Source organism: Dendrobates tinctorius, unplaced genomic scaffold (genome assembly GCF_039654945.1).
Source record: "Dendrobates tinctorius isolate UK_male_01 unplaced genomic scaffold, ASM3965494v1 ptg000250l, whole genome shotgun sequence".
NCBI lineage: Eukaryota > Metazoa > Chordata > Amphibia > Anura > Dendrobatidae > Dendrobates > Dendrobates tinctorius.
The window spans coordinates 24,358,149-24,382,999 of record NW_027361917.1 but is presented as its reverse complement, the minus strand read 5'-3'; the positions used below and the strand labels follow the sequence as shown (position 1 = coordinate 24,382,999).

General features: G+C 41.7%; 1 protein-coding gene across 6 annotated transcripts in view; it reads right to left on the bottom strand.

Moving 5' to 3' along the window:
* MAP4K3 (mitogen-activated protein kinase kinase kinase kinase 3) overlaps positions 1-24,851 on the bottom strand; it is a 399,677-nt gene that overhangs the window by 45,737 nt on the left and 329,089 nt on the right. For all 6 annotated transcript variants that reach the window (XM_073557519.1, XM_073557520.1, XM_073557521.1 and 3 more), the window contains 4 exons: positions 22,411-22,453; positions 17,734-17,896; positions 17,450-17,574; positions 15,170-15,211 (listed from right to left, as the gene is read on the bottom strand). In XM_073557519.1, the coding sequence (XP_073413620.1) occupies positions 15,170-15,211; positions 17,450-17,574; positions 17,734-17,896; positions 22,411-22,453 (373 nt within the window). The remainder of the gene's footprint in view (positions 1-15,169; positions 15,212-17,449; positions 17,575-17,733; positions 17,897-22,410; positions 22,454-24,851) is intronic.

Sequence of the window (24,851 nt, the reverse complement as noted above, 5' to 3'; positions counted from 1 at the left end):
AGCAACTAGTCATTGGGGTGGCTTTTTAGCGTCACGCGCTGGACCTTCCTGGCGCACCCCTCCTCCAAACATAAATCCTGTACCTTTCCTTCTTTCTTCATCCTATCTGCCTTGATCTATGGATGACCTTCGACGGAAATATCCCTTCCTAGTAAAGGGACGTCTATAAGAAGGATTCGGCAGACTGGGGAATTTCTTTCTATCATCCCCGGCTTTTTCTAAAACTTCGTCCAGCACGGGACCAAATAGATATTCCCCCTCACACGGTATGGAACAGAGTCGGGACCTGGCCTGGATATCTCCCGGCCAACACTTCAACCAGAGAGCCCTTCGAGCTGCATTACACAATCCTGCGGTCCTGGCCGCCATCCTTGCCGAATCCGCCGAAGCATCAGCTAAAAAGGCAACGGCGTTCTGAATAATCGGCAAGGTCTTCCGGATGGATGCTCTCGAGGCTCCGTCTTTCAGCTGAGAATCCAGTTGATCTAGCCAGACCATCATGGGTCTGGCTGTGCACGTGGCAGCTACCGCTAATCTTAGAGCGCCAGCTGACATCTCCCATGTTCCTTTTAGAAATGAATCCGCTTTTTATCCAACGGATCTTTTAAGGAGGCCATGTCATCAAAAGGTATGGAGGATTTTTTGGAGGCTTTGGCTACTGCCGCGTCAAGCTTAGGAGCCTTGTCCCATCTGCTTACCACTGGGTCATCAAAAGGGTACTGCCGCTTGAAGGCTGGTGGCAAGATGCCCCTTTTTTCAGGCCTCTTCCATTCTCTGTCTATCAGGTTCTGGACTTTGTTATTTAGTGGGAAGGCCCTGCGCTTCCTAGGATCTAGACCACCGAACATCATATGCTGTGCTGAGAGTTCTGGTTTTGTATCTGCTACCCCCCATGGTGGACCTTACTGCTTTGACTAGCTTATCCATTTGGTCTAAGGGGAAGCAGAAACGGCTAGAGTCTTCATCCGAAGAAGACGAAGAGGAGGCAGGGGACTCTGAGGAGTCATCGTCCTTCCTAGAGGCGACCGAGGACTCCGAGCCCGAAAAACTAGCCTCTCTTCTCCTAGAAGATTCCCCTTGTGATAGGGCTTTCATCTCTGTCCTGATTATCTCCCTCAAGCTTGTGGTGAAGTCAGGCGTCTCTTCTGCTACCTGTATAAACAGGGGAGAGTGTAAGTGCCTGCCAATCTACCCATGGACTATCGTTCCCTTTTAAACCCTACCGTCTGTCGCACGCACGGCTGACACAACTTTTTAGGGTGGGCATCTGGCAAGGGGCAACTACAGAGGGCACACTCCCTGTGCTTCTGTTTTCCTGAACTTTTCTTCCCCTGAGAAAAAACATAAGGGAACACTGCAACAGGGTACTTTCACGGAGGTCTCTTACCCATGTAGTCGAAGCAGGTACCGGATCACGGAGGGAGGCAGGGGGATCCTTCAGTCTGGAGGAACTTCTGCAGCTCTGTCCGCTCGTTCGTCCTTGCTTCTTCTGCTGGCCACTTGTATGAGGCTTCACTGACGCCTGTCTCAGCGGGTGCTCCTGCACCTCATCCTGTTGGTCTATGGGGGCTTCCGTCGTATCCATTGCTGCAATGGGCCTTCAGAAGCACCCCAGCAGCGTCCGAGCCTGCCTTATATTGCATCCGAATATCCGGGTCAGCAGGGTTCTGGCCAAGGGCACCTCCCACCTGGGACCCTCCTGTGACCTCCCCGCCCCCTCCCTGGCAGCTGCACGCGACCCAGGACCGCCGCGCTCCTGCGGCGCATAAAAAGAAGCCGGCCGGCACCCTACTTCCGGTTTCGGCGTTCCCGGCCCCGCCCCCTCCGCGTCACATCCGCCGTTCAAACTGAGACCGCGGGAACGCGCGAGAAGGAGCTGGCACGGCGCCCCCGGCCCGGTATGCCTCCAGCCCCCCGTGCGCCGACATGCACCTGCTGACTGGGCGCTAACGCAGCACCAGGTTGAGGAGAAGACCGGACCCTGGGGGGAACGCACCAGGAAGGGCCCAGGGTATACATACCTCCGGTGCTGGCACTCTGGAGACGGCTGTCTTCTGGACCCCTTGCTCCACCTGCTCCGCACACTGCAGTGGAGACCTGCCCGGTCCCACCGTGGCGCTTCCAGGGACCCCGCACAGACCGAGGTAGGAGACCCCCCCCGCTACCTGGGTCGGTCAGCCGGCCTGGGAATTTCCTTGACGATCCATGACGGACGATCTGTAGGAAGTCCTGTCCTCTAGGAACAGGAAACAAACTGATGCGTGGGAGAGGTGCCGCCCTTTTGTATCTGTAGGCTTCCTGTTCCTGAAGGGCAGATCCCCTCTCTCAGGTGGTGCTGTCATGGACGACCGAATAAATAATGGCAAATTCAGAAGAAAAGTGGCATTTACAGCAAGTAAAAAAAGATCACATTCATTCCTGACAAAGAATGGAGAACTGCTGTTTAAGAGAAAACCAGACTTTTTCCCAATTCTGGAAAATAATTCATATTGACTGATGGGCGAGTCTCGGAATTTTGCACAGTGCTGTATAACATCAATATGGTAGGTACGTAAGAGACGCCACCACTGAATCAGGTGTGATGTTCTGCATCTTATAATTCAGGGTAGGGTCAGAGAAGGAGCAGGAAATGACGTGATTCGGCATCATGTTCCATTTAGGCACAGGCAGGACAGTTGAGCAGCAGCTTAGGCTCCACGATGAAGATTTTCTAAGCCGTTGTTCTGCTGTAAGTAACTGGCAGCAGTGAACGTGTTGCGGACAGCCAGCAATTAATGAGTCATTCAGTCGGCAGCCCACTGGAATACGGCACGGCTTAGTTCTGCTGTTGTCTTGCTTAGCTGACTTGCTGGAACTGGAGCACAGATGCTGCTTTTATGCAAAATATTCTTAATGGTGTATCTCAGGGAAATGAGCTTTGCAATGAATGTTTCAAAACACACATCACATAAATTTGCCACATCTAATTCCGGATCTCTCGGTCTATATTTGTCGTCTGCATTTCCTTGTGTTCCTATAATTGAGCGCAGGCAGGCGGTAATTCTACCGCGATTCCAGCTTTGCTTGCAGCATGTAATCAACGGGAAAACAACAACTCTCATCTTGGCGTGTCAGGTGAAGAGGAGGCGGATCAGAAGCGCCAATTATTACAAACTATTGTTTTATATTGGTAATATTTTTAATGAGGATCTTTACTTGATGCAAATTACATTTCTCGGGTGTCTTGTTACCCGTCTCCACAACCAGAGCTTGGCATTAACAGATCTTAAAAAGATCAGCAAGGATTTTTTTTCCATTTTTCTAGCAATTTGATATGAGGTAATTAAAAATATTACTACAAGGTCTAACGTTAGCAAATGTCAATTCTAAAAGTATCGTGGCCACCATCAACACGGACTGGAAGCTGCTGATGGACCGGTAATTCCTAGAATTCAGGTATTCACATGGTAATGAATGGACACTCGCCGCAGGCCAGATTACTGCGGAAAGATCTGTTCTCCTGCAATAGGCAGGTCACTCTTAATGGACTCAGGGCAGTGTAAGAAAACACGAAGACCTTTACTCCCATCCCAAACCGGCGCTGCTCCTCTGCACCAACGTCTCTGTATAAAACGCAGTACGAAGCGTGGGCCCCGGTTCCAGTCCGGGAAGGGAGTATAGCTTTCTCATTTCCTTAGACCGTTCTTGGCCCAACTAAGATGGTCTGGTTTAGTCTTGTAGTGATCTGATGTGGCAGCGCGGAGATCAAGCTGTGGCGTTACACTCGGAGTACATCAACAACATCCGCCTCCTCCGATGCATTTCTTGGCTTAAAGGGAAGCTGTCAAAAGGTTTTTCTACCCCATTTGACAGCAGTATGATTTACTGTGTTGCTTTCCATTGTTTTGATAAAATAACTGTTTCATCTGTCAATTCTCTGAATGCTGAGCCATGTATAACTCCACCAACTCCACTGTCAGCTTCCTGTGTACACAGTGCATAGGCAGAAAGCTATCAGTGGTAGGGGCATGGTCGGACTTCCTGGCAGCAGGATTGCTAGTCCTCTAGTGGTAATCGCTTGCTGATAAAGCAGTGATATTATTATGTCCAGTAAGTGACACATTGGTGGAATTAGGGTCTATATGTCTACATTATGTGGCTCCCAGAATATGTGACAAAACATGGCGACAGATTCTCTTTACAGGGGATTTCTAGGGCTCAAATGGTAATGGACCACACATCGAGTACGCTAACAACATGTGACTAGTAGGGAAAGGATCTGTAGAATAATAGTTACGGGCACTAAAATTCCTCTTGATAGAAGTATGTATCAATAAACACACACAACACTATCAGCACTGATCGAAAACTCAATAGTCAAACATTTTCAGTACTAATGTCTAGTATACTCTGCATATACATAAATTATTTAGCTTTCTATTGTGGTTATAACTCAGAACACCAAACAGGACAAGTAGGGTCTATGGAAATGAACAGGTAAGGATATGTCAGCTATTTATGATACGCACTAGCTGGAAGGTATAGGCTATACCAGCACACAACCCAGTAAGGGACACATTGCTGGAATCAGGGTCTCTGTCCCTACATTATGCTGCTCTCAGATTACATGCAAAAACCTGGTGACAGATTCCCTTTAATGAGATGTATAAATATGTATATGAATACTGAGAAAGATTCCATTATTGAAAAAGGAGAAGTTCTTTACAGTAAAAGGGGCAGCGAAATTACAAAAAATAGTAATGGCCACACTGACAACTCAGGTGAACGTAAATTAAAGGGATCCACGGCCAGCATGAATCAGAGGTTACCTGTGAGATTGCAGACAGGTAAGGCTTTCTTTGAAATGCTGCGGCACTTCAGATAAAACATGGCCTAAAGGAAGAGATGTGACTAGTCCGACGCCGTCACTGGTCGAATTCTCCCTGCAGCACTCCAGGTGATTACCAGCATTCTCCATATGTACTGACATGGGAGACTTGTCAATCATCCAAAGCTTTCCAGAGACCAACATGGCTGGCTGCAGTCTTCCCATGGTTCGGGCAGCATGAATCTAGTGAAAGGATCCCTTTAAATAAATTCCCACACACCGTTTATTTTTTGCCATTTTGGTTTTAGTAAGAAGGTTTCCAGAGAGCACAGAAGCTGCTAGAAACCTCGGTCTACAAGCAGGCAGTGCTGCTGAAGAGTTCATCTCAGTTCATGCATAAAAAACACTTCCTTCCAGCACATCAAGACACGTGACAAGCAGCCCGAGCCGAGGTGTGCTGACCGATCACATTGGAACAGTACAGAGTGCATGAGAAATGGGCTGGGGCTGTTGTGCTGAGCGTCATGGCACGCTCAATACCAAAGTCTGCTAAAATAAAATCAATGGCAGTATATGGACAGTGTGTATAAAGGCTGACTCAGAAAATGTCACTTTTGTATTAATGTAAGAAATGAAAACAGCAGCAACCACAAGATGGCAGTATATACCCACCACTACATAAGAGGTGGCCTTCATTACACAGAAATGATACAGATTCATTACAGCATCTAGCTCGGCTTCCTACACAATATCGGAGATCATTCTGCTCGTGCTGTAGATCACAAGTGCCAAATAAAATGTAAGTTTAATGCACAATTAACGAGCAAGAGTTTCAGGAACCATATAAATCTGCAGAGTTTCTGTGATTTAATGAAAAACCTACATTTTCAGAGGGTTTAATACATTTCTCTGCATAAAACTTGTCTATGCACTTTTTATTAAGCCTCTTGATTCAACGCAGAGTCGAAAATTAAAATTAAACTGAGGCATCATACATTACAAGTCAATCATCTGCCACTTCCAAGAAAAGATGAAATCACATGTACAATGTAAAGAGAATTTATGGGAAGCGGTGCTATAGCTTCTATGAGTTCTGATGCGTCATGATGATTCATTCCTTTCTTTTACTACTGGGAAAGTTGTGTAATATCAATTATGATTGTAACGGCTCAGACATATCTATACTGCTGAATGACAAGTGACACCGTCGCTGTGTGACTGGGCAAATGTGTCATTGAACAACCACTCTAGGAATTAATTTCCCTTTCCTAACTTTCGGGAAGATCGGTCAGCAGATTGCAACATACACATTGCATACATTATTAATTAGATCTGATAGATCTGTCTGATGAGCCTGGTGTACTTACTGTGACAATTTACAGCACTATGACTGTATAATTTTGAAATTAAAACTTTGAGTCCTTCTTCCTATAGGTGGCACTGGAGTATTACACTGTGTTCCAAATTATTATGCAAAAAATATTTCCTCATATTTCCTCTAAATTAGCTATATGAATTGCAGTCATTGTTATTTTCCAGTCATCTACTATTCTAGTATAATTACAATGTTTTTGAACAAACTGCCTATGAAAACAGTATATTTTTAAAAATAAGAAACACTCAAAATGCATGTTGCAAATTATTATGCACAGCAGAGTTTTCAACCTTTTCATTTTGAACAAAAAAGGGTCAATTGTGAAATTATAAGCATTATCAGCTTATTACAAAATGAAATCAAACAGTTTTCAAGTCAAAACTTTATTCTAGGTGATGTTACATTTGCACATAGGACCCCTTGTTGGAAAGAAGCTTCTGAACTCTCTCGTCCATTGAATTTGTCAGTTTTTGGATGGTTTGTGCTTCAATTGTTTTGCATGTGGACAGAATACCCTCCCAGAGCTGTTGCTTAGATGTGAACTGCCTCCCGCCATCATAGACACTCCTTTTGATGATGCTCCAGAGGTTCTCTATGGGGTTGAGGTCAGGGGAAGATGGTGGCCACTCCATAAGTTTGTCCTCTTTTATGCCCATAGCAGCCAGAGATGCAGATGTGTTATTTGCAGCATGAGACGGTGCATTATCATGCATGAAAATGATCTTGCTGCGGAAAGCACGGTTCTTCCTCTTGAACCATGGCAGGAAGTGCTGTTTTAGAAACTGCACATAGATTATGGAGTTCATCTTTACCCCTTCAGGGATCCTTAAGGGGCCGACAATCTCTCTCCCCATGATTCCAGCCCAAAACACTACTCCACCTCCTCCTTGTTGGCGCCTTAGCCATGTTTTCATGGGGTGTCCATCAACCAGCCATCCTCCACTCCATCTATCGGGACCATCGAGCGTTGCACGGCACTCATCGGTGAACAAAACAGTTTGGAAGTCAGTCTTCATGTATCGTTTGGCCCACTGGAGCCGTTTCTGCTTGTGTGCAGTGGATAGAGGTGGTCGACAGGATGGCTTACGCACAGCTGCAAACCTCTGAAGGACCCTGCATCTTGTTGTTCGGGGGACGTTGGAGGCACCAGCAGCTTCAAAAACTTGTCTGCTGCTATGACAAGGCATTTTTGCAGCTGCTCTTTTAACCTGACGCAATTGCCTGTTGGAAAGAGTCCTCAATTTTTCCTAATCAGCACGCACACTTGTGTTTTTGGAATCAGCTACATACTTCTTGATTGTGCGATGATCACGATGAAGTGTCTTGGCAATGTTGATGCCTTGACCTAAATACTCCACAATTTGTTGCTTCTCAGCAGCCGACACATCCTTTTTCTTTCACATTTTGACAAAAAAAATGTAGGTTGCTTAACCCCTTAAGCCCCAAGGGTGGTTTGCACGTTCATGACCGGGCCAATTTTTACAATTCTGACCACTGTCCCTTTATGAGGTAATAACTCTGAAACGCTTCCATGGATCCCGGTGATTCAGACATTGCTTTCTCGTGACATATTGTACTTCATGTTAGTGGTAAAATTTCATTCAAATAACTTGCGTTTATTTGTGAAAAAAACCGAAAATTTGGCGAAAATTTTGAAAATTTCCAACTTTGAATTTTTATGCCCATAAATCACAGAGATACGGCACACAAAAAACTTGATAACTAACATTTCCCACATGTTTACTTTACATCAGCACAATTTTGGAACCAAAATTTTTTTTTGTTAGGAAGTTATAAGGGTTAAAAATTGACCAGCGATTTCTCATTTTTGCATCACCATTTTATTTTTATGGACCACATCACATTTGAAGCCACTTTGAGGGGTCTATATGATAGAAAATACCCAAAAGTGACACCATTCTAAAAACTGCACCCCTTAAGGTGCTCAAAACCACATTCAAGAAGTTTATTAACCCTTTAGGTGCGTCACAGGAATTTTTTGAATATTTAAAAAAAAAAATGAACATTTAACTTTTTTCACAAAAAAAATACTTCAGGTTCAATTTTTTTTTTATTTTACCAAGGGTAACAGGAGAAATCGGACTGCAAAATTTATTGTGCAATTTGTCCTGAGTACGCTGATACATGATATGTGGGGGGGACCACTGTTTTGGCGCATGGCTGAGCTCAGAAGGGAAAGAGCGCTGTTTGACTTTTTCAAAGCAAAATTGGCTGGAATTCAGATCGAACGCCATTATTGTGCAATTTATCCTGAGTACGCTATTTGGGCGCATGGCAGAGCTCGGAAGGGAAGCAGCGCCATTTGACGTTTTTGGCTGGAATTGAGATCGGACATTATGTCGCGCTTGGAGAGCCCCTGATGTACCAAAACTGTGGAAACCCCCCACAAATGACACCATTTTGGAATCTAGACCCCCCAAGGAACTTATCTAGATGTGTGGTGAGAACTTTGAACCCCCAAGGGCTTCACAGAAGTTTATAACATACAGCCGTACAATTAAAAAATCATATTTTTTCCACAAAAAAGATCTTTTCACCCTCAATTCTTAATTTTCCAAGGGTAACAGGACCCTAAAAGTTATTGTGCAATTTGTCCTGAGTACGCTGATACCCCATATGTGGGGGTAGACCACTATTTGGGCGCATGGCAGAGCTCGGAAGGGAAGCAGCGCCATTTGACGTTTTTTGGCTGGAATTGAGATCGGACATTATGTCGCGTTTGGAGAGCCCCTGATGTACCAAAACAGTGGAAACCCCCCACAAATGACACCATTTTGGAAACTAGACCCCCCAAGGAACTTATCTAGATGTGTGGTGAGCACTTTGACCCCTCCAGTGCTTCACAGAAGTTTATAATGCCCGGGCATGAAAATAAAAAAATCGTATTTTTTCCACAAACATGATCAATTAGTCCCCGATTTTTTTATTTTCCCAAGAGTAACAGGAGAAATTGGACCCCAAAAGTTGTTGTCCAATTTGTCCTGAGTACGCTGATACCCCATATGTGGGAGAAAACTACTGTATGGGCACACGTTGGGTCTCGGAAGGAAAGTAGTGACGTTTTGGAATGCAGACTTTGATGGAATGGTCTGCGGGTGTCATGTGCATTTGGAGAGCCCCTGATGTACCTAAACTATTGAAACTCCCCACAAGTGACCCCATTTTGGAAACTAGACCCCCCACAGAACTTATCTAGATGTGTGGTGAGCACTTTTAACCCCCAAGTGCTTCACAGAAGTTTATAACGCCCGGGGCGTGAAAATAAAAAAATCATTTTTTTCCACAAAAATGATATTTTTGCCCCCAATTTTTTATTTTCCTAAGGGTAACAGGAGAAATTGGACCCCAAAAGTTGTCTTGCAATTTGTCCTGAGTAGGCTGATGATCAGACGCCATGTTGCATTTGGAGAGCACCTGATGTGCCCAAACAGTGGAAACCCCCAATTCTAACTCCAACCCTAACCCCAACACACCCCTAACCCTAATCTCAGCCCTAACCCTAGCCCTAACCCTAATGGGAAAATGGAAATAAATACATTTTCTTTTAATTTTATTATTTTTCCCTAACTAAGGGGGTGATAACGGGGGGTTGATTTACTATTTATGGCGGTTTTTATGTTTGGCGGCTGTCACACGCTAAAAGACGCTTTTTATTGTAAAAATAGTTTTTGCATCACCACATATTGAGAGCTATAATTTTCCTGTATTTTGATCCACCGAGTCATGTGAGGTCTTATTTTTTGCGGGACGAGTTGATGTTTTTATTGGTACCATTTTCGGGCACGTGACATTTTTTGATCGCTTTTTATTCTGATTTTTGGGACGCAGAATGAAAACAGAGAACAAAAACCAGCGTTTCATAAATTTCTTTTGGGGGGGTGCGTTTACACCGTTCCGCGTGCGATAAAATTGATAAAGCCCTTTCATTCTTCGGGTCAGTACGGTTACAGCGAAACCTCATTTAGGTCTTTTTTTATGTTTTGTCGGTTTTATGCAATGAAAACTATTTTATATAAAAAATAATTATTTTTGCATCACTTTATTCTGCGAGCTATATCTTTTTTATTTTTTCACTGATGATGATGTATGGCGGCTCGTTTTTTGCGGGACAAGATGACGTTTTCAGCGGTACAATGGATATTTATACGCGTCTTTTTGATCGCGCGTTATTGCACTTTTTGTTCGGCGGTATGATAATAAATCATTATTTTTTGCTTCGTTTTTTATTTTTATTTTTGAAGGGGTTCGCTAAAGGGGTTAACTAATGGGATAGTTTTATAGGGCAGGTCGTTACGAACGCGGCGATACCAAATATGTGTACATTTATAGTTTTTTTTTCCAAAAAATGAATTTATTGGGGGAATATTTTTTTTTTTTTCTAATTTATTTGGCGATTTTTTAAAATTATTTTAACACTTTTTTTTTTTTTTAACTTTATTACATTGTCCCAAGTGGGACATCACTGTCCTGTGACAGATCGCTGATCTGTCACATCACAAATCACTGTGACAAATCAGCGATCTGTCACAGGCAGTGCAGCAGACTTCCTCATGCCTGCGCTTTGCAGGCACTGAGGAAGCTGGCTCCCTGCAGGCCCCCGAAGGTCCCCGTCGCCATCTTGGATTCGGGGGCCTGTAGGGAAGGAGCCCCCAGCAGCAGCGCTGCACATTGCGCTGCCGTGGAGGGCTCAGGGAAGCACGGAGGGAGCCCCCTCCCTGCCGATGGTTCCCTTTAACCCCCGGTACACCACGATCGTGTTTGATCGCGGTGTGCAAGGGGTTAACATGTCGGGGGCGGTCCGCGACCGCCCCTGACACATTTTGCCAGGTGTCAGCTGTGATAATCAGCTGACAACCGGCCGCGATCAGCGGCAACACCACGTGGGCGCCGCTGATCGCTATGACGTACTATCCTGTCCCTGGGAATTAAGTCCCAGGGCACATGGATGGGATAGTACGTCTCATGGCAGAAAGGGGTTAATAATGTGGAACAGCCTTCTTAAGTAGTCTTGCCTTTATTTGGACACACCTGCCAAACTAATTTGCACAGGTATGTGCAATTGCTTTCAGTGATATAAAGAGCCCTGACACACATCACCATCAATGAGTTTATATGACAAACAAAAAAATTCTAACCTTATCACTCCTAAACTCTTTTTGCATAATAATTTGGAACACAGTGTAGTCCTCGTCCTCTCGGAAGACACAATTTGCATATTTCCCAGAGGAGCATTGTGGCCTAAAAGTCTCCTCACCTGGGCATGCTTGACATGCCACTCTCCGCAAGCAACCAGAGTCTAGCTAGAGTGATTAACCTTATGAGTCCTAGTTTATTCAATCTTGGCTGCAGCTTGTAGTAAGCAATCTGCTTGTGAGAAGGGTAACCGTTCATAAACCGCAATATAAACATTCTGTTGTGGATTTTTACAGTAAGTACATCAGCCTCATAAGCTCAAAGACATCTATGTTTATGGTTTATATTGTAAAAAGTGGTGACGGATCCGCTTTAACTAATAGATCAAACAGTTCGGTGACTCTGGTACGTTGAGATTTGATGTTTTTTATAAGGAAACATGCACAGCATTGAGGCGAAATAACAGACATACTAAAAAAAGGTAAAAACCCCTTAGGATACGTCTACACAGGATTTATCTACAGAAGGTTCTACAAAACAGGAAATATGAACCAAACCATGCAAATTTTGTTGTGGTAATGCAGTGTAAATCCTTTGCATAAATTATCATTCAGTAAACACCAAGGATTTTAGATAAATGCCATTTTGTAAAATCTCATCCAAGATGCTGGTAGTTTAATAAACAGCAGATTTTTCTGCCAGCATATAAACCCTTCAAGGAGCTGTCCCAAAAACATTTAATCAATCGATGCTGGGATCTTTATTTCCAAGAGGTAATTTTCTAAATGTGCTCCTGCTTTGTACTGTGTAATGGCTGTGTCCAAATTGAGGAGCTGCTGCAGCTCATGGTCATACAGACGCAGCTCCTGGCCAGGGAAGGACGCATCATTGAATATACTGATGACATGGTTGAGTCTCAAATGTTCATTTGTAGGAAGGAACACATTTCCCTGCTTGTTTGTTTAATCACAGGAGTGTTTCAGCTGTGTCACTAGACCTTATGAATCAAGTCAGTGACAATAGAGTTCATGAGCTGTCGGAAATCTTATGTTAATGACTTGATTTATGAGAATGTCAGATGTTTGGTGACACAGCAGAAATACGCACTCCAGTGATCAAACAAACAGATGAGTTGCTGTAAAGGCCCAGTTTCACATAGCGAGATCGCTAGCGAGATTGCTAATGCGTCACCTTTTTTGTGACGCAACAGTGATCTCGCCTGCGATCTCGCTACATGTGACACGCTGCAGACACTGGCCCCCTGTTGGATATTGCTGATTGTGCAGGAATGTCCTGGGCCATTTTTTCGTCGTCGGCGTCCCGCTGGTCAGCACGCATCACTGTGTTTGATCGCCGGATCGTTGCTGCGTCGCTGGTGAGATCTGCCTGTTTGGCAGCTTACTAGCGATCATTTAGTGATGCACCAGCGATCCCTACCAGGTCGTATCGTTGTCGGGATCGCTGGTGCGTTGCTAAGTGAAATGGGACCTTAAGTGTGTGCAGAGTCACCAGTATATGCATTTATGCTCCCAATGACCAGGAGCTGTGTGTACGTCCACCAACTACAGCAGCTCTTCAAGGTTACACACAGCAATTAACTCAGTATTTAGCAGGGGCAGATTTTTTTTTCAAACACATCCAGTTGTGGAACTTATGTTTATTCCAAAATCGATTAATTAAAATGTACTTTTATCATGGAACAACCCCTTTAACACTCAGTCTCATTGCCTTTTTAAACAGCTGAATACAATAGTATGACTTATTCAGTGTAAAATGGACAGTACTTGGATGCAACTGGAATAGCATCCATGTGATGTCCTTTTTTTGTAAACTAATTTATTTCCATGGCTGAGTTTGGTCCAAGTCAGACAAAAAATATGATATTGAATAGCTCAATAGTACTGTACACCATGGAACTATGAGTTACAAGCACTGCACACACAAGTACAACATACACTGACTTATGGAATAATGCCTGACTCATAGCAGGAAATCCAAGCACCATCCGAAGAACACACAGCCTTACCTCACAATAAGGCCACAGTCACACGGTCAGTATTTGGTCAGTATTTCACATCAGTATTTGCAAGCCGAAACCAGGAGAGGGTGATAAATCCAGAAGTGGTGACTGTTTCTATTATACTTTTCCTCTGATTGTTCGACTCCAGGTTTTGGCTTACAAATACTGAGGTAAAATACTGACCAAATACTGATGGTGTGAACGTGGCCTTAGACTGAGGCTGGAATGACACTAGCGTATAAAGAAAAAATAGGCCCGATGTTGATTCAGAAAAGTAGGATAATTGTCATGCGACTATAATACGATTTTTCTCAACTAATTTGTATGCAATGCGTTTTTAACATTATCTTTTACATACTGTATTTCTCTATGTAATTTAAAGCTAGTTTTCAAACTAATAAAGCAATCTTATACACAGGGATAGATAGATAGATAGAGGATAGATAGATAGATAGATAGAGGATAGATAGATATATAGAGGATAGATAGATAGATAGATAGATAGATAGAGGATAAATAGATAGATAGATAGAGGATAGATAGAGGATAAATAGATAGATAGATAGAGGATAGATAGAGGATAAATAGAGGATAGATAGAGGATAGATAGATAGATAGATAGAGGATAGATAGATAGATAGATAGATAGATAGATAGATAGAGGATAGATAGATGGATAGATAGATAGGGGATAGATAGAGGATAGATAGAGGATAGATAGAGGATAGATAGAGGATAGATAGAGGATAGATAGAGGATAGATAGATAGAGGATAGATAGATGGATAGATAGAGGATAGATAGATAGAGGATAGATAGATAGAGGATAGATGGATAGAAGATAGATGGATAGATAGATAGATAGATAGATAGATAGAGGATAGATAGAGGATAGATAGATGGATAGATAGATAGAGGATAGATAGATAGATAGATATAGGATAGATAGATAGATAGATGGATAGAGGATAGATAGATAGATAGATAGATAGAGGATAGATAGAGGATAGATAGATGGATAGATAGATAGAGGATAGATAGATAGATAGATAGAGGATAGATAGAGGATAGATAGATAGATAGATATAGGATAGATAGATAAAGGATAGATGGATAGATAGATAGATAGATAGAGGATGGATAGATAGATGATAGATAGAGGATAGATAGAGAGAGGATAGATAGATATCAAGCCACACCGTTTATCCAACAAGACACTCAAAGTATCCAAAATACTTGATAAATGTGATGCAAGAAACACACATTGTGTTTTTAGCACAAATTGAGAATGCCTGCCCTTATTTACACCCACATAATAAAAATGCCAACATCCTCCATCACTTCCTTTAGGGCAGGTTCACATTGCGTTATGGTCCTGCATTTAACACATCTGTTACATAGCGGTAATAACGCTATGTAACGGATGAGTTAACGCACCCATTGGCCGCCGTTATAGTAACGCATCTTAACGCATGACAAATTTGGCATGCGATAGCAATGATGTGTTACTTTGTGGCGCACCCTTGAATGCGGTTTACCGCGTCTTCGGGTGCGCTAGGTGTGACGCACAGCGAACGGACGCGTTCGCTGTACATAGACCTGTATGGCTAACGCATGGTAGCACATGGTAACGTAATGCTACCATGCGTTAGTGCATAAGTTAGCGCTAGGGGTTATATAGTTGTAAAAAATGACATCAGCATTAGCGCATCCGTTAAACGGATGCCCCTAACACAATATGAACCTAGCCTTACCAAAATCTTTACAAAATGTGTACATGTATTCTTCAGATCATCTCATTACGAGATACTTACATGCACTTTAGGCGTCGGTGGAAGTCCGTTACTTATTGGCTTCTGAAACAGAAGGAATATTTAAATCACATACATTGTTTTTTGATTATATAACTAATTAGGGAAAATTGTAATCAGCTGCAACAATCACATCAATTCAGTGAAATGTGATAAATTCAGTATAATCTGACATACAGCTCTGGCAAAAATTAAGAGCACTGCAAAATTTTCAGTTTGCCTGATTTTTCTCTTTATAGGTATATTTTTGAGTAAAATGTAAATTGCTCTTTTATTCTATAAACTATTGACATGTCTCTGAATTTCCAAGCAATAAATTTTGTATTTATTTACAGAAAATGAGAAATAGTCAAAATAACAAAAAAATGCAGTGCTTGCAGACCTCAAATAATGCTAAGAAAGCAAGTTCATAAAAATTTAGAAACAACAATACTAATGTTTTAACTCAGGAAGAGTTCAGAAATCAGCTTTCATTCGTCTTGGCATGCTTTCCACCAGTCTTTCACACTGCTTTTGGGTGACCTTATTCCACTCCTGGCACAAAAATTTAAGCAGTTCTTCTTTGTTTGATGGCTTGTGTCCATCCATCTTCCTCTTGATTACATTCCAGAGGTTTTCAATGGGGTTCAGATCTGGAGATTGGGCTGGCCATGACAGGGATTTGATGTGGTGGTCCTTCATCCATACATTGGTTGACCTAGCTGTGTGGCATAGCACATTATCCTGCTGGAAAAACCAGTCCTCAGAGTTGGGGAACATTGCCTGAGCAGAAGGAATCAACTGATTTTTCCAGGATAACCTTGTATGCGGCTTGATTCGTACGTCCTTTGTGAAAATTAACCTGCCTAATTCCAGCCTTGCTGAAGCATCCCCAGATCATCACTGATCCTCCACCATATTTCACAGTGGGTGCAAGACACTGTGGCTTGACCGCCTCTCCAGGTCTCTGTCTAACCATTAAACGACCAGGTGTTGGGCAAAGCTGAAAATTAGACTCATCAGAGGAGATTACCTTCCTTCAGTCCTCTATGGTCAAATCCTTATGATCTTTGGCATACTTCAGCCTTGCTCTCCTTTGCTTCTCATTGATGAAAGGCTTTTTTTCTAGCTTTACATGACTTGAGTCCTGCCTCTAGGGGCCTGTTACGAACTGTTCTTGCAGTGCACTTCACCCCAGCAGCCATTTGCCATTGCTTTTGTAGGTCACTTGATGTCATCCTGCGGTTGCTGAGTGACATTTGAATAAGATGACTGTCATCCCGGTCAGTGGAGAGTTGTTTTCGCCCTCTGCCGGTCTGTAGCTTTGTTGTCCCCAATTTCTGTTGTTTGACCTTGTTGTAATGGACAAGCCGTCTTAGAAATTTTAAGGATGAAGGCAACATGACGCTAAGTGTATCCCTCTGCTAGTAAAGCCACAATTGAGCCCTTCTTTTCCTCACTCAAGACTTTTCTTTTCAACTCCTTTGGCGTGGTTTAAAGTTATTTTTTCATTCCTATTACTTTTGGGATAGTACTAGCAACTTGTTTTGCCATCCAGCTTGTCCTATTGCAAGAGGATTGTTAACACCACAGCAGGGTTTTTTTTTATACTTTCCTTTGTTAAATAAGATTTGGCTCAAGTGATCACCTAATCAGAAGCACATTAAGTAAAATGAGGTGTACTCTGGCTGTAATTCAACTGACACTGGAATGTAATGGCTGTCAAGACATGTAGAGAAGCTGATTTTTATCAAACTGTGCAGTGGTCTCTTAATTTTTGTCAGAGCTGTATAATAATATGGTCAAAGGCAATAGCTAAAGGGGATGTGCACACATTAAGCTATTGCTGCAGACATTTCTGCATGAAAAATATGTCTCCTGGCAGGAAAAACGCTGCATAAAAATGTTTGTTTTTTGTGCATTTTATGATCCCTTTTTTATACATATTTTTTTTTACCGGTCATTAGATGAAAAACACAGCAAAAATGCTAAAAGAATAAACATGCTGCAGATTTGGAACCGCTTAAAATCAGCAAAAAAAAATAAATTGTCAACATTTGTATGAGATTTGAGAACTCTCGCTCACTTTGCTGGAAGAGTAAAATGCTGCGTTTTTCATGGCAAAACGCACGAGGGGAGAAAAAGCACCAAAAATTTACCCCAACCGCCATTCCATAATTTATACATATTATATATATATATATATATATATATATATATATATATATATATATACACATACACAGTTCCAATGGTAACCTTCAATTCTGCGTAAGTGTAGGTAGTGAGCAGCGTTAGGCTTACCGGCACATCTTTCTTTTCCTTTCGTGTAGGCACACTTAGCGACTTGGAAATCCGGCTGTCTACCTGTTGAGGAAGTGAAGAAGTGTCCCGGTCTCCATTCACTTGGAATGAGCCCACTCCATTACCTGTGAAATAGATGGAAATCGTTTCTAAGTTCATTTATAAGACATTAAAACTTACATTTTTTAAAAAATGCAATTACAGAAATATATAACCTGCTGACACAAGAAAAATCGCTCTGGACATATTTAATGGGACCTGCATCAATCCGTATTTGCACCTACCTAACACATTCGGTTTATTGGGTGGTATTCGTGGAGGGGGTGGTCTTGGAGGTACATAAGAAGCAGGTCGTGCAGGGCTTTCTGAGATGGGACATCTCTTTATTGTTCCTTGGTTATCATCTTCAGAAGCACTGGACTCGTGGGGTATAAATATTGATTTAGGCTGTAAAAAATAAAAGAAATCCCCAAAATTAAATATTTCAATTTAGACATCGTCGTTACTATAGGCATTGCAGCCAAGCGGTCTATGTTCTCGCAGGATACGATAGAAGTATTTTCACCAAATGTTCACATTTAATCTTAATGATTCTGGAAAAGTTTTTTTTTATTTTGAATCCCTACATTCCAAGGTTATGCCCCCCAGTAATAGAGAGCACCCAATATGCAAATTTACCCTAGGAGAATAACACAGAATTTCTCTGTGGGCATTTGCTATTTCTCATCTATGATGCTGGCCAATCAAAACACAGTTGCATTATAGAGAGTAAAAGGCAATCGCTCCACATTCTTTAGTACACACCAAGTTGCATATTGGGCACTCCTTTATTCCTGGAGTGTCTACTTTTGGAACGGAAGGGCACAGTGCCAATTGGAGGAGGTACTTAGTTAAAATAAAAAAAAAAAAATCCAGTGAAAGGTCCCCTTTAAACAGAAAACGCCTATTAAACTGTGCAACATAAATTAGGCTCTTGGATAACTTATCCATTAGCATCTTGTTTAGATAGAATTATAATTGGCTCAATGTGAAAAATAATGATACAAATGAAACTTATCACCTGGTAACAATTCATATAAATGTAAATCTATCATTAGTTAAACGTAATTACAGGACTTGTTGCAGTACCACGATACATACACAGAGAAATACCAAACTACAAGGGGACATATAATTAATAAATGTGAACAGCGCTATGGAATATGTTGTTGAAATATTTTTTGTAATAAAAGAATAAATAATAATTGTAAGTGAATATTAAAGTATAGAAAGTTTATTTATCTATTCACACAGGGCAAATTTGTTGCAGAAGATTCCAATCATCTCACTGGGGCTTGCAGAAATCCACATGCTTACTACCGAAAAAATTCAATTTACATGTATGGAACTGGTTTTTAGTAGCAGAACTGGGTCCCATGAATTGAGTCACACCAACTCTAGGAAACACCTAGAAAGTGATGACCGCCTTGTGACACTTCGGAACAAAAGCCTGAATACTACAGCACTAAGGATGGTCACTGACATAAATGGCAAGTGCTTTAGGCCACCTGCTGAAGACTTTTTTTCTTTTTGAAAAAAAAAAAAAAAACAACTGAAAGTTAAACCAGGAATCCCTGGTAGTACATCAATGTCAGCAGCTCCCAGGAGCGGTGAGGTATCATCACAAAGCATCAGCTCAGTTCTGGTCACACGAGTAATGAGAAAAAGAGAACATTTATCACGGCCTGGGATAATACCAGCAAACGTGGCCCAGATGCATCACATGGATCATCATAGTAAAACGAACCCTGGAGAGGGGGGCGGAATAGTATTCAATCCTTGTGTGTTCCCAGTCACTATCAGAAAAAATGTATATGAAAAAAACCCATCTCAAAATACAGACTTTTCAGCCATGTTCCCACATGTGGTAATGCTTCTTTTTCAGCACTAGAATATAAAAGGCAGTCTGCAGTGTTTAATGCATTTTTGTTGCTTTTTTATGCATTTTTCCTTTTTTTATGTGCTTTGGTTCAGATTTGCAGCAAAACAAAAAACAGCTTTTGTGGGTTTTTTTGTGCAGAGACACCAACTCCACTGCAATTATACATTCATTTTTTTCAGTTCCACTATAGCAGTGTATGGGGAAATACCCACCAAAAACACAGTGCCACATTGTCTTAAAATGTATAGTGGGCATGACTTTCACGAACTGACATGTATTTTGCTTGAGCTATCAAATGGCGTGGATTTTTCACGCGCACAAAATAAAAAAAAAACCCACGATGCAGAGTTTATGCTACGAGGGACCTTTGCTTTAGTTACTGCCATTAACCCCAATATTCTACAGTATATCCCTGTCACATTTATGTCAACTTCACATATCCGTGTTTAGGAGTCCAAGAATGGACTACAATACACGGACTGGCCACAGATTTTCTTACCCGAACTCTACACCATCATGCCTATAAAGCTGTCAAATTCAGGAAAGAGACACACAGGTGGACCGCGCAATATGGTCCATACGCGGACCAAGAAAAACAGATGTGTGAGAGGGGGTGAAGATACTGACGTATAGTGAGTAGTTTGGTGAGGCCTACATGTGACATGATGGAAGCAATGCTTCTACATGAGACTAGTGAAGAAACAGAATCTGACAACCCTCTGTAGGGCCCTGTATACAAGTGCGTATAAGACAATGTGATGTAGCTACACCAACCTTGTCTTTTAGCAAAACATTCAAGTCACCGTGTAAATGGCTTTACTTTGACTATACACAGCACATCCAGTGCAGCGAAGATCATGAGTCCAGATAGCAATGCTTTGGAAAGAGGAACATTAGGAAATCAAGGGCTTTCAGCACATGCCTTGCCGGCAGCTCTACCTCCAGTTCCTTTTCTTTCGGAGCAGCCAGTGTTACTCACAGTCTGTGTCTCCCAGGCAATGTGTGTGATGGACGCCCGTGCACATGGCGCCCTGGGCACTCTTCTATTTTCTCGCGGACAGGCAGCTAATGCACATTTTTGAGCTTGATTTGTTCTTAATTCATTAATCTCGTCTTTAAATGTTTTGAGGTAAATAAAAGACGCAGGCAGAGAGGCCGAGCTCGCACGGAGCAGCTAGAAATGTCAATTTAGCAATAGGAAGGGCAAGAAAAATGTTCAGTCTCCAGGCAGTTTCCATTGCAAAGGAGCAGAGCGCATCTGAGACGAATTGATGTAATGATTAGTAGATACTGCTGGGCACCACAGTAAACTGTCAAGTCCGGGTCTGCGCTCTACATCTGCTTGATGAAACTATATAGTGCACATTTTCTACAGCGCTGCAGATGTAACATGATAATGATTTAAAATGTGCCAGAACGAGTTATCCACATTGTACAGACGATGGTGCCCAGGACCCCCAGACTCATCACTAGGCTGACGGCACTACAAGGAGCATAGGATGCGGAGAAAATGTTCAGACGTCAGTGTGCTGTAATTCTCACGGACAAGACAATTACTCCTATCTATGGTGCTACTCACATGTCTGACTGAGTGGATCACATAAAATCATGGCGACATGTCCATCGTGATGCAAATGTACATGTTTGGCATTAGTGTGTGGTCCATGTGCTGTCCGTAATTAAAACTGCAATGTGTAGGTGAAGCTTTGCAATTACTCTATTTTTCCAACATGGAAAATTACTTTTGAAACTCTAATGGTAAAAACCGACACTGACCAAGCATTGATGAAACCCTGATCCAAACCACTGATGGAAAACAGTCTGCTATTTTAAAATCACTAATGTTTGATTGAAGTCTAAGGGACTGATTCACCAAAACTACAGGATGAATGCTGGTGTAAAACGGTTGTTAGGCTGCTGGGAGGGGGCATTGTCAACTGGGGCCGACAAATTCATCTTCAAGTTATGACAATCCCCAACCACTTGATTTTGTCTCTTGGAGAGTACCCATGAACAGCTCAAATGTGAACAGTATTTGCTCTTATTTTATTCTCGCTGATTTCCAGAGTATTACATTTTTTGTTTTTTTCTTAAATCTGACACGGCTTAAGAGGAACGCTATGGCTTGTCCAAAGAAAAACTCGCTTTTACAAGAAGCACAGGCATAATAGGTAGCGAGGGCAGGCTGAGCCGATGCAGTCTTCTTTGGGCTCCAACATTATAAGAGATAGAGAACAGGGGAACTTAGAAGAGAAAACTGGTGCAGAAAACAGAAAGAGCCGTTGGGCCACCGGTAGTATTGGGCCTCCTAGACCCAATATGATTTAATGAATTTGACATATCTTACTTTAACACATTCTTCATATATTTACTGGCGTACAAAATGTCAGTCTTGATGAATCGGCCCAGACGAGGTTCCTACCATGTTCCTCTCCTCACTAAGCACTCTATCAGGAGCTTCTGTCTGAATAGCTGAACAACATTTTTCAGATATGCCACCCAACTCCGGATTCACTGATGCACACTTAGTCAATATGATGACACTTTTGGCTTTGCCCTTCGTCCTGGCGGACTTCATCTTTTTAGGTGGACATAATAGCGTGGTCTCCCACCATAATACCTTGTTCACACTGGCTGCAAAGTTTCATATCTTAAATTCTGTGTGCCTCACTAGATGCGTCGGGGGCACATCTGAAAGCTGTTTTTCATCTTTCTAGACTGCAGCCCCCAACATGTGTTTGATAAGCAGGGAGGGGAACGTGGTGTGAAGTAAATCTTATAAGCTGGACTTGCATTTTTAAAGTAATGACATGCAGACTTTTGGGGAAAATATAAAGCAATGTTGAAAAAGCAATTTAGTGATAGTGAAGAAGTCAATAGTTCATGAAGTCATAATAATTTTTTCACAACTCTAGCAGTTAGAGACACTTATCTTCCTTATAAATAATTACGGTATACTGTATATAAACTTATTCACAGAACAAAAGAAAATTCTGTTCTTGCGCAGCAGCATCATGAAATAAACAGAGACGACACTAACCTTTGGCGGAAGAGGAGGTGGCACCTTGGGTTTTATAGTGGAGCTGAAAAATGGAGGACAAAGCACACAAAAGTAAAGTTAGATATGGCAGAAGTACCTCGACTACAGATTTGATACTCTGAAGATCTGAAATTACCTACAAGGTAAAAGTATCATTAACAAATGACATAGTCTGCAAAACAATGTGTAGGGATGTAGTAGAAAAACTGCCCTCTAAAATGTATCATCCAATATATAAATAGGGGACAAAGTTTAGGACACCTTTGAACTTGGGATAATGCCTTCACCACAGCACTTCATATGAATCTTTCGGCAAAATCCTATTCTGTATAGCATTTTAACAGATTGTATGTAGAAATGTGAAATATATGATTAAGAAGAACCTACAATACAAAGCAGCAATTGTGTGCAATGTCCGAGTAATATCGAACAGAAACTGGCATCATGGAGCCTCATGTGGCCCAGAAAGACATGGCCGCCTCCACTATCTGTACTAACAATTTGCATACAAGATGCTTTTACTTTATTTAGATGGCAGGTGCTCTTTGATTTACAGAAATTGTCACAATAAATTGGAAAAGAAAAGAAATAAAATATGAATCTATGAACTTTCCTTTCCTAAGTTCTAAGAAGATTCCAGACCAGCAGATAAATGTGCCTTACGAGGATAACCTATATATTCCTGGCTTGACTGTGAAAGGACACAGTGTAACGCTTTAGCAGGAAATGTGACATTTAAGATCTATGTGCCCTTAAGAAATTGCTCCAGGGCAAAGTGTGCTCCCAATATGTTATTCGTTTTCTCTCTGAGAAGACAAGCTCTATAAATCTTGACCTGGACTGTTGAAAACATGTCTCTCGATTCTTGCATATGCAACGAGAAACAAAGCTTCTTCCAATATTATCCGGGCATAGTTCTATAATCAAAACGGTAGAAGAGTAACGGAGCAAATATGAGCTAATGATGCCCTTGGCTATATCGGACATAAAATATTACACAAAATCTATAATAAAAGAGACCTATTGAGTTAAAGTAAACACATCGTATGCTCAGGCACCGTTGGTTCCTAAAAAACGGGGCATTCACTCTGCCCTAGGACTAGGTAATCTTCATTCATAGGCTATAGCAGGATGTAATGTCACTAATGAGGCAAACTCATTAAGGCCTAGTGCAGCGGCCAACAACCTGTGAAATTACAGCTCTTAGAGGGAATCTATAAGCAGGATTTCAACCCTTAAACTATTTATATGCGCATGTAGCTCTTTTAAAGACAAGTCCAGTAACACCTTAACATGGACAGTCGATTCTTTTGCTACTGAGGTATCTGTTTTTGAATGATATGCAAAACAAGGCAAAAGAACTATTTGTAGATCTGAAGCCTCCGTCACTCCAGCTCTATTCCTGCCCAGTGGCACCTTCTCTTGCTTGACTGACGACTTCTCTGCCTTAAGTCACACAGTATAGAAACGGTCAAGCATGAAGAGGTTGTGCTTGGGCAGGGAATAGAGCTGGAGTGACAGATGCTTTAGATCTACCATAGTAAGAAAAAAAGCAAAATGGGGTAATACCAAAAAAGTGTAAATCTAGATCTCACCAAAGTAATATGATATACAGCATGGCCGAAAATTAAAACATAACTTTTATTGACACAATAAAAAGAGAGATAGTGTCACCCTCAGTGAATTAAAAAATGAGGGATTATGTTCCAGTCAAAAAGGCAATTTTCACATATGACATGAAACAATGGCCCTCTTAGGATAAGAAGATTTCTCTTGCAGTGGCTATAGTGAAATCCAAAATGATCCAAGGTATAATGTCGTGGGTTAAAGTAGCAAAAATCCACCTGATATGAATACCACACTAAAACCTTGGCTGCAGATATAAAAGATATCCATAACACTAATGTCATCAACAATGATATAAACAAAATATGCAGTTTATGAGACTGAATATAAAGAAAAGGACCAATCTCACCAATTCAATATCCAGGTACGGGACAAGATAGTAATCCTGGATCAGTTGTAGTCCGCCAGGAAAAAATGGGGAAGACATTACCCTGTCAATCCCTATGGGACTAGCAATAGGTTTTAGTGTGGTATTCATATCAGGTGGATTTTAGCTACTTTAACCCACGACATTATACCTTGGATCATTTTGGATTTCACTATAGCCACTGCAAGACAAATCTTCTTATCCTAAGAGGCCTATTGTTTCATGTCATATATGAAAATTGACTTATTGACAGGAAGGTAATCCCTCATTTTTTAATTCACTGAGGGTGACACTGTCTCTCTTTTTATTGGGTCAATAAAAGTTATGTTTTAATTCTCGTCCATGCTGTATATCAGATCCACCACAGTCCATTATTCCATTTGCACATCAACGAAATTTTCTTAATACTGGAGGATTGGACATGGCCTTGTAAAGGTATTGCGGGATT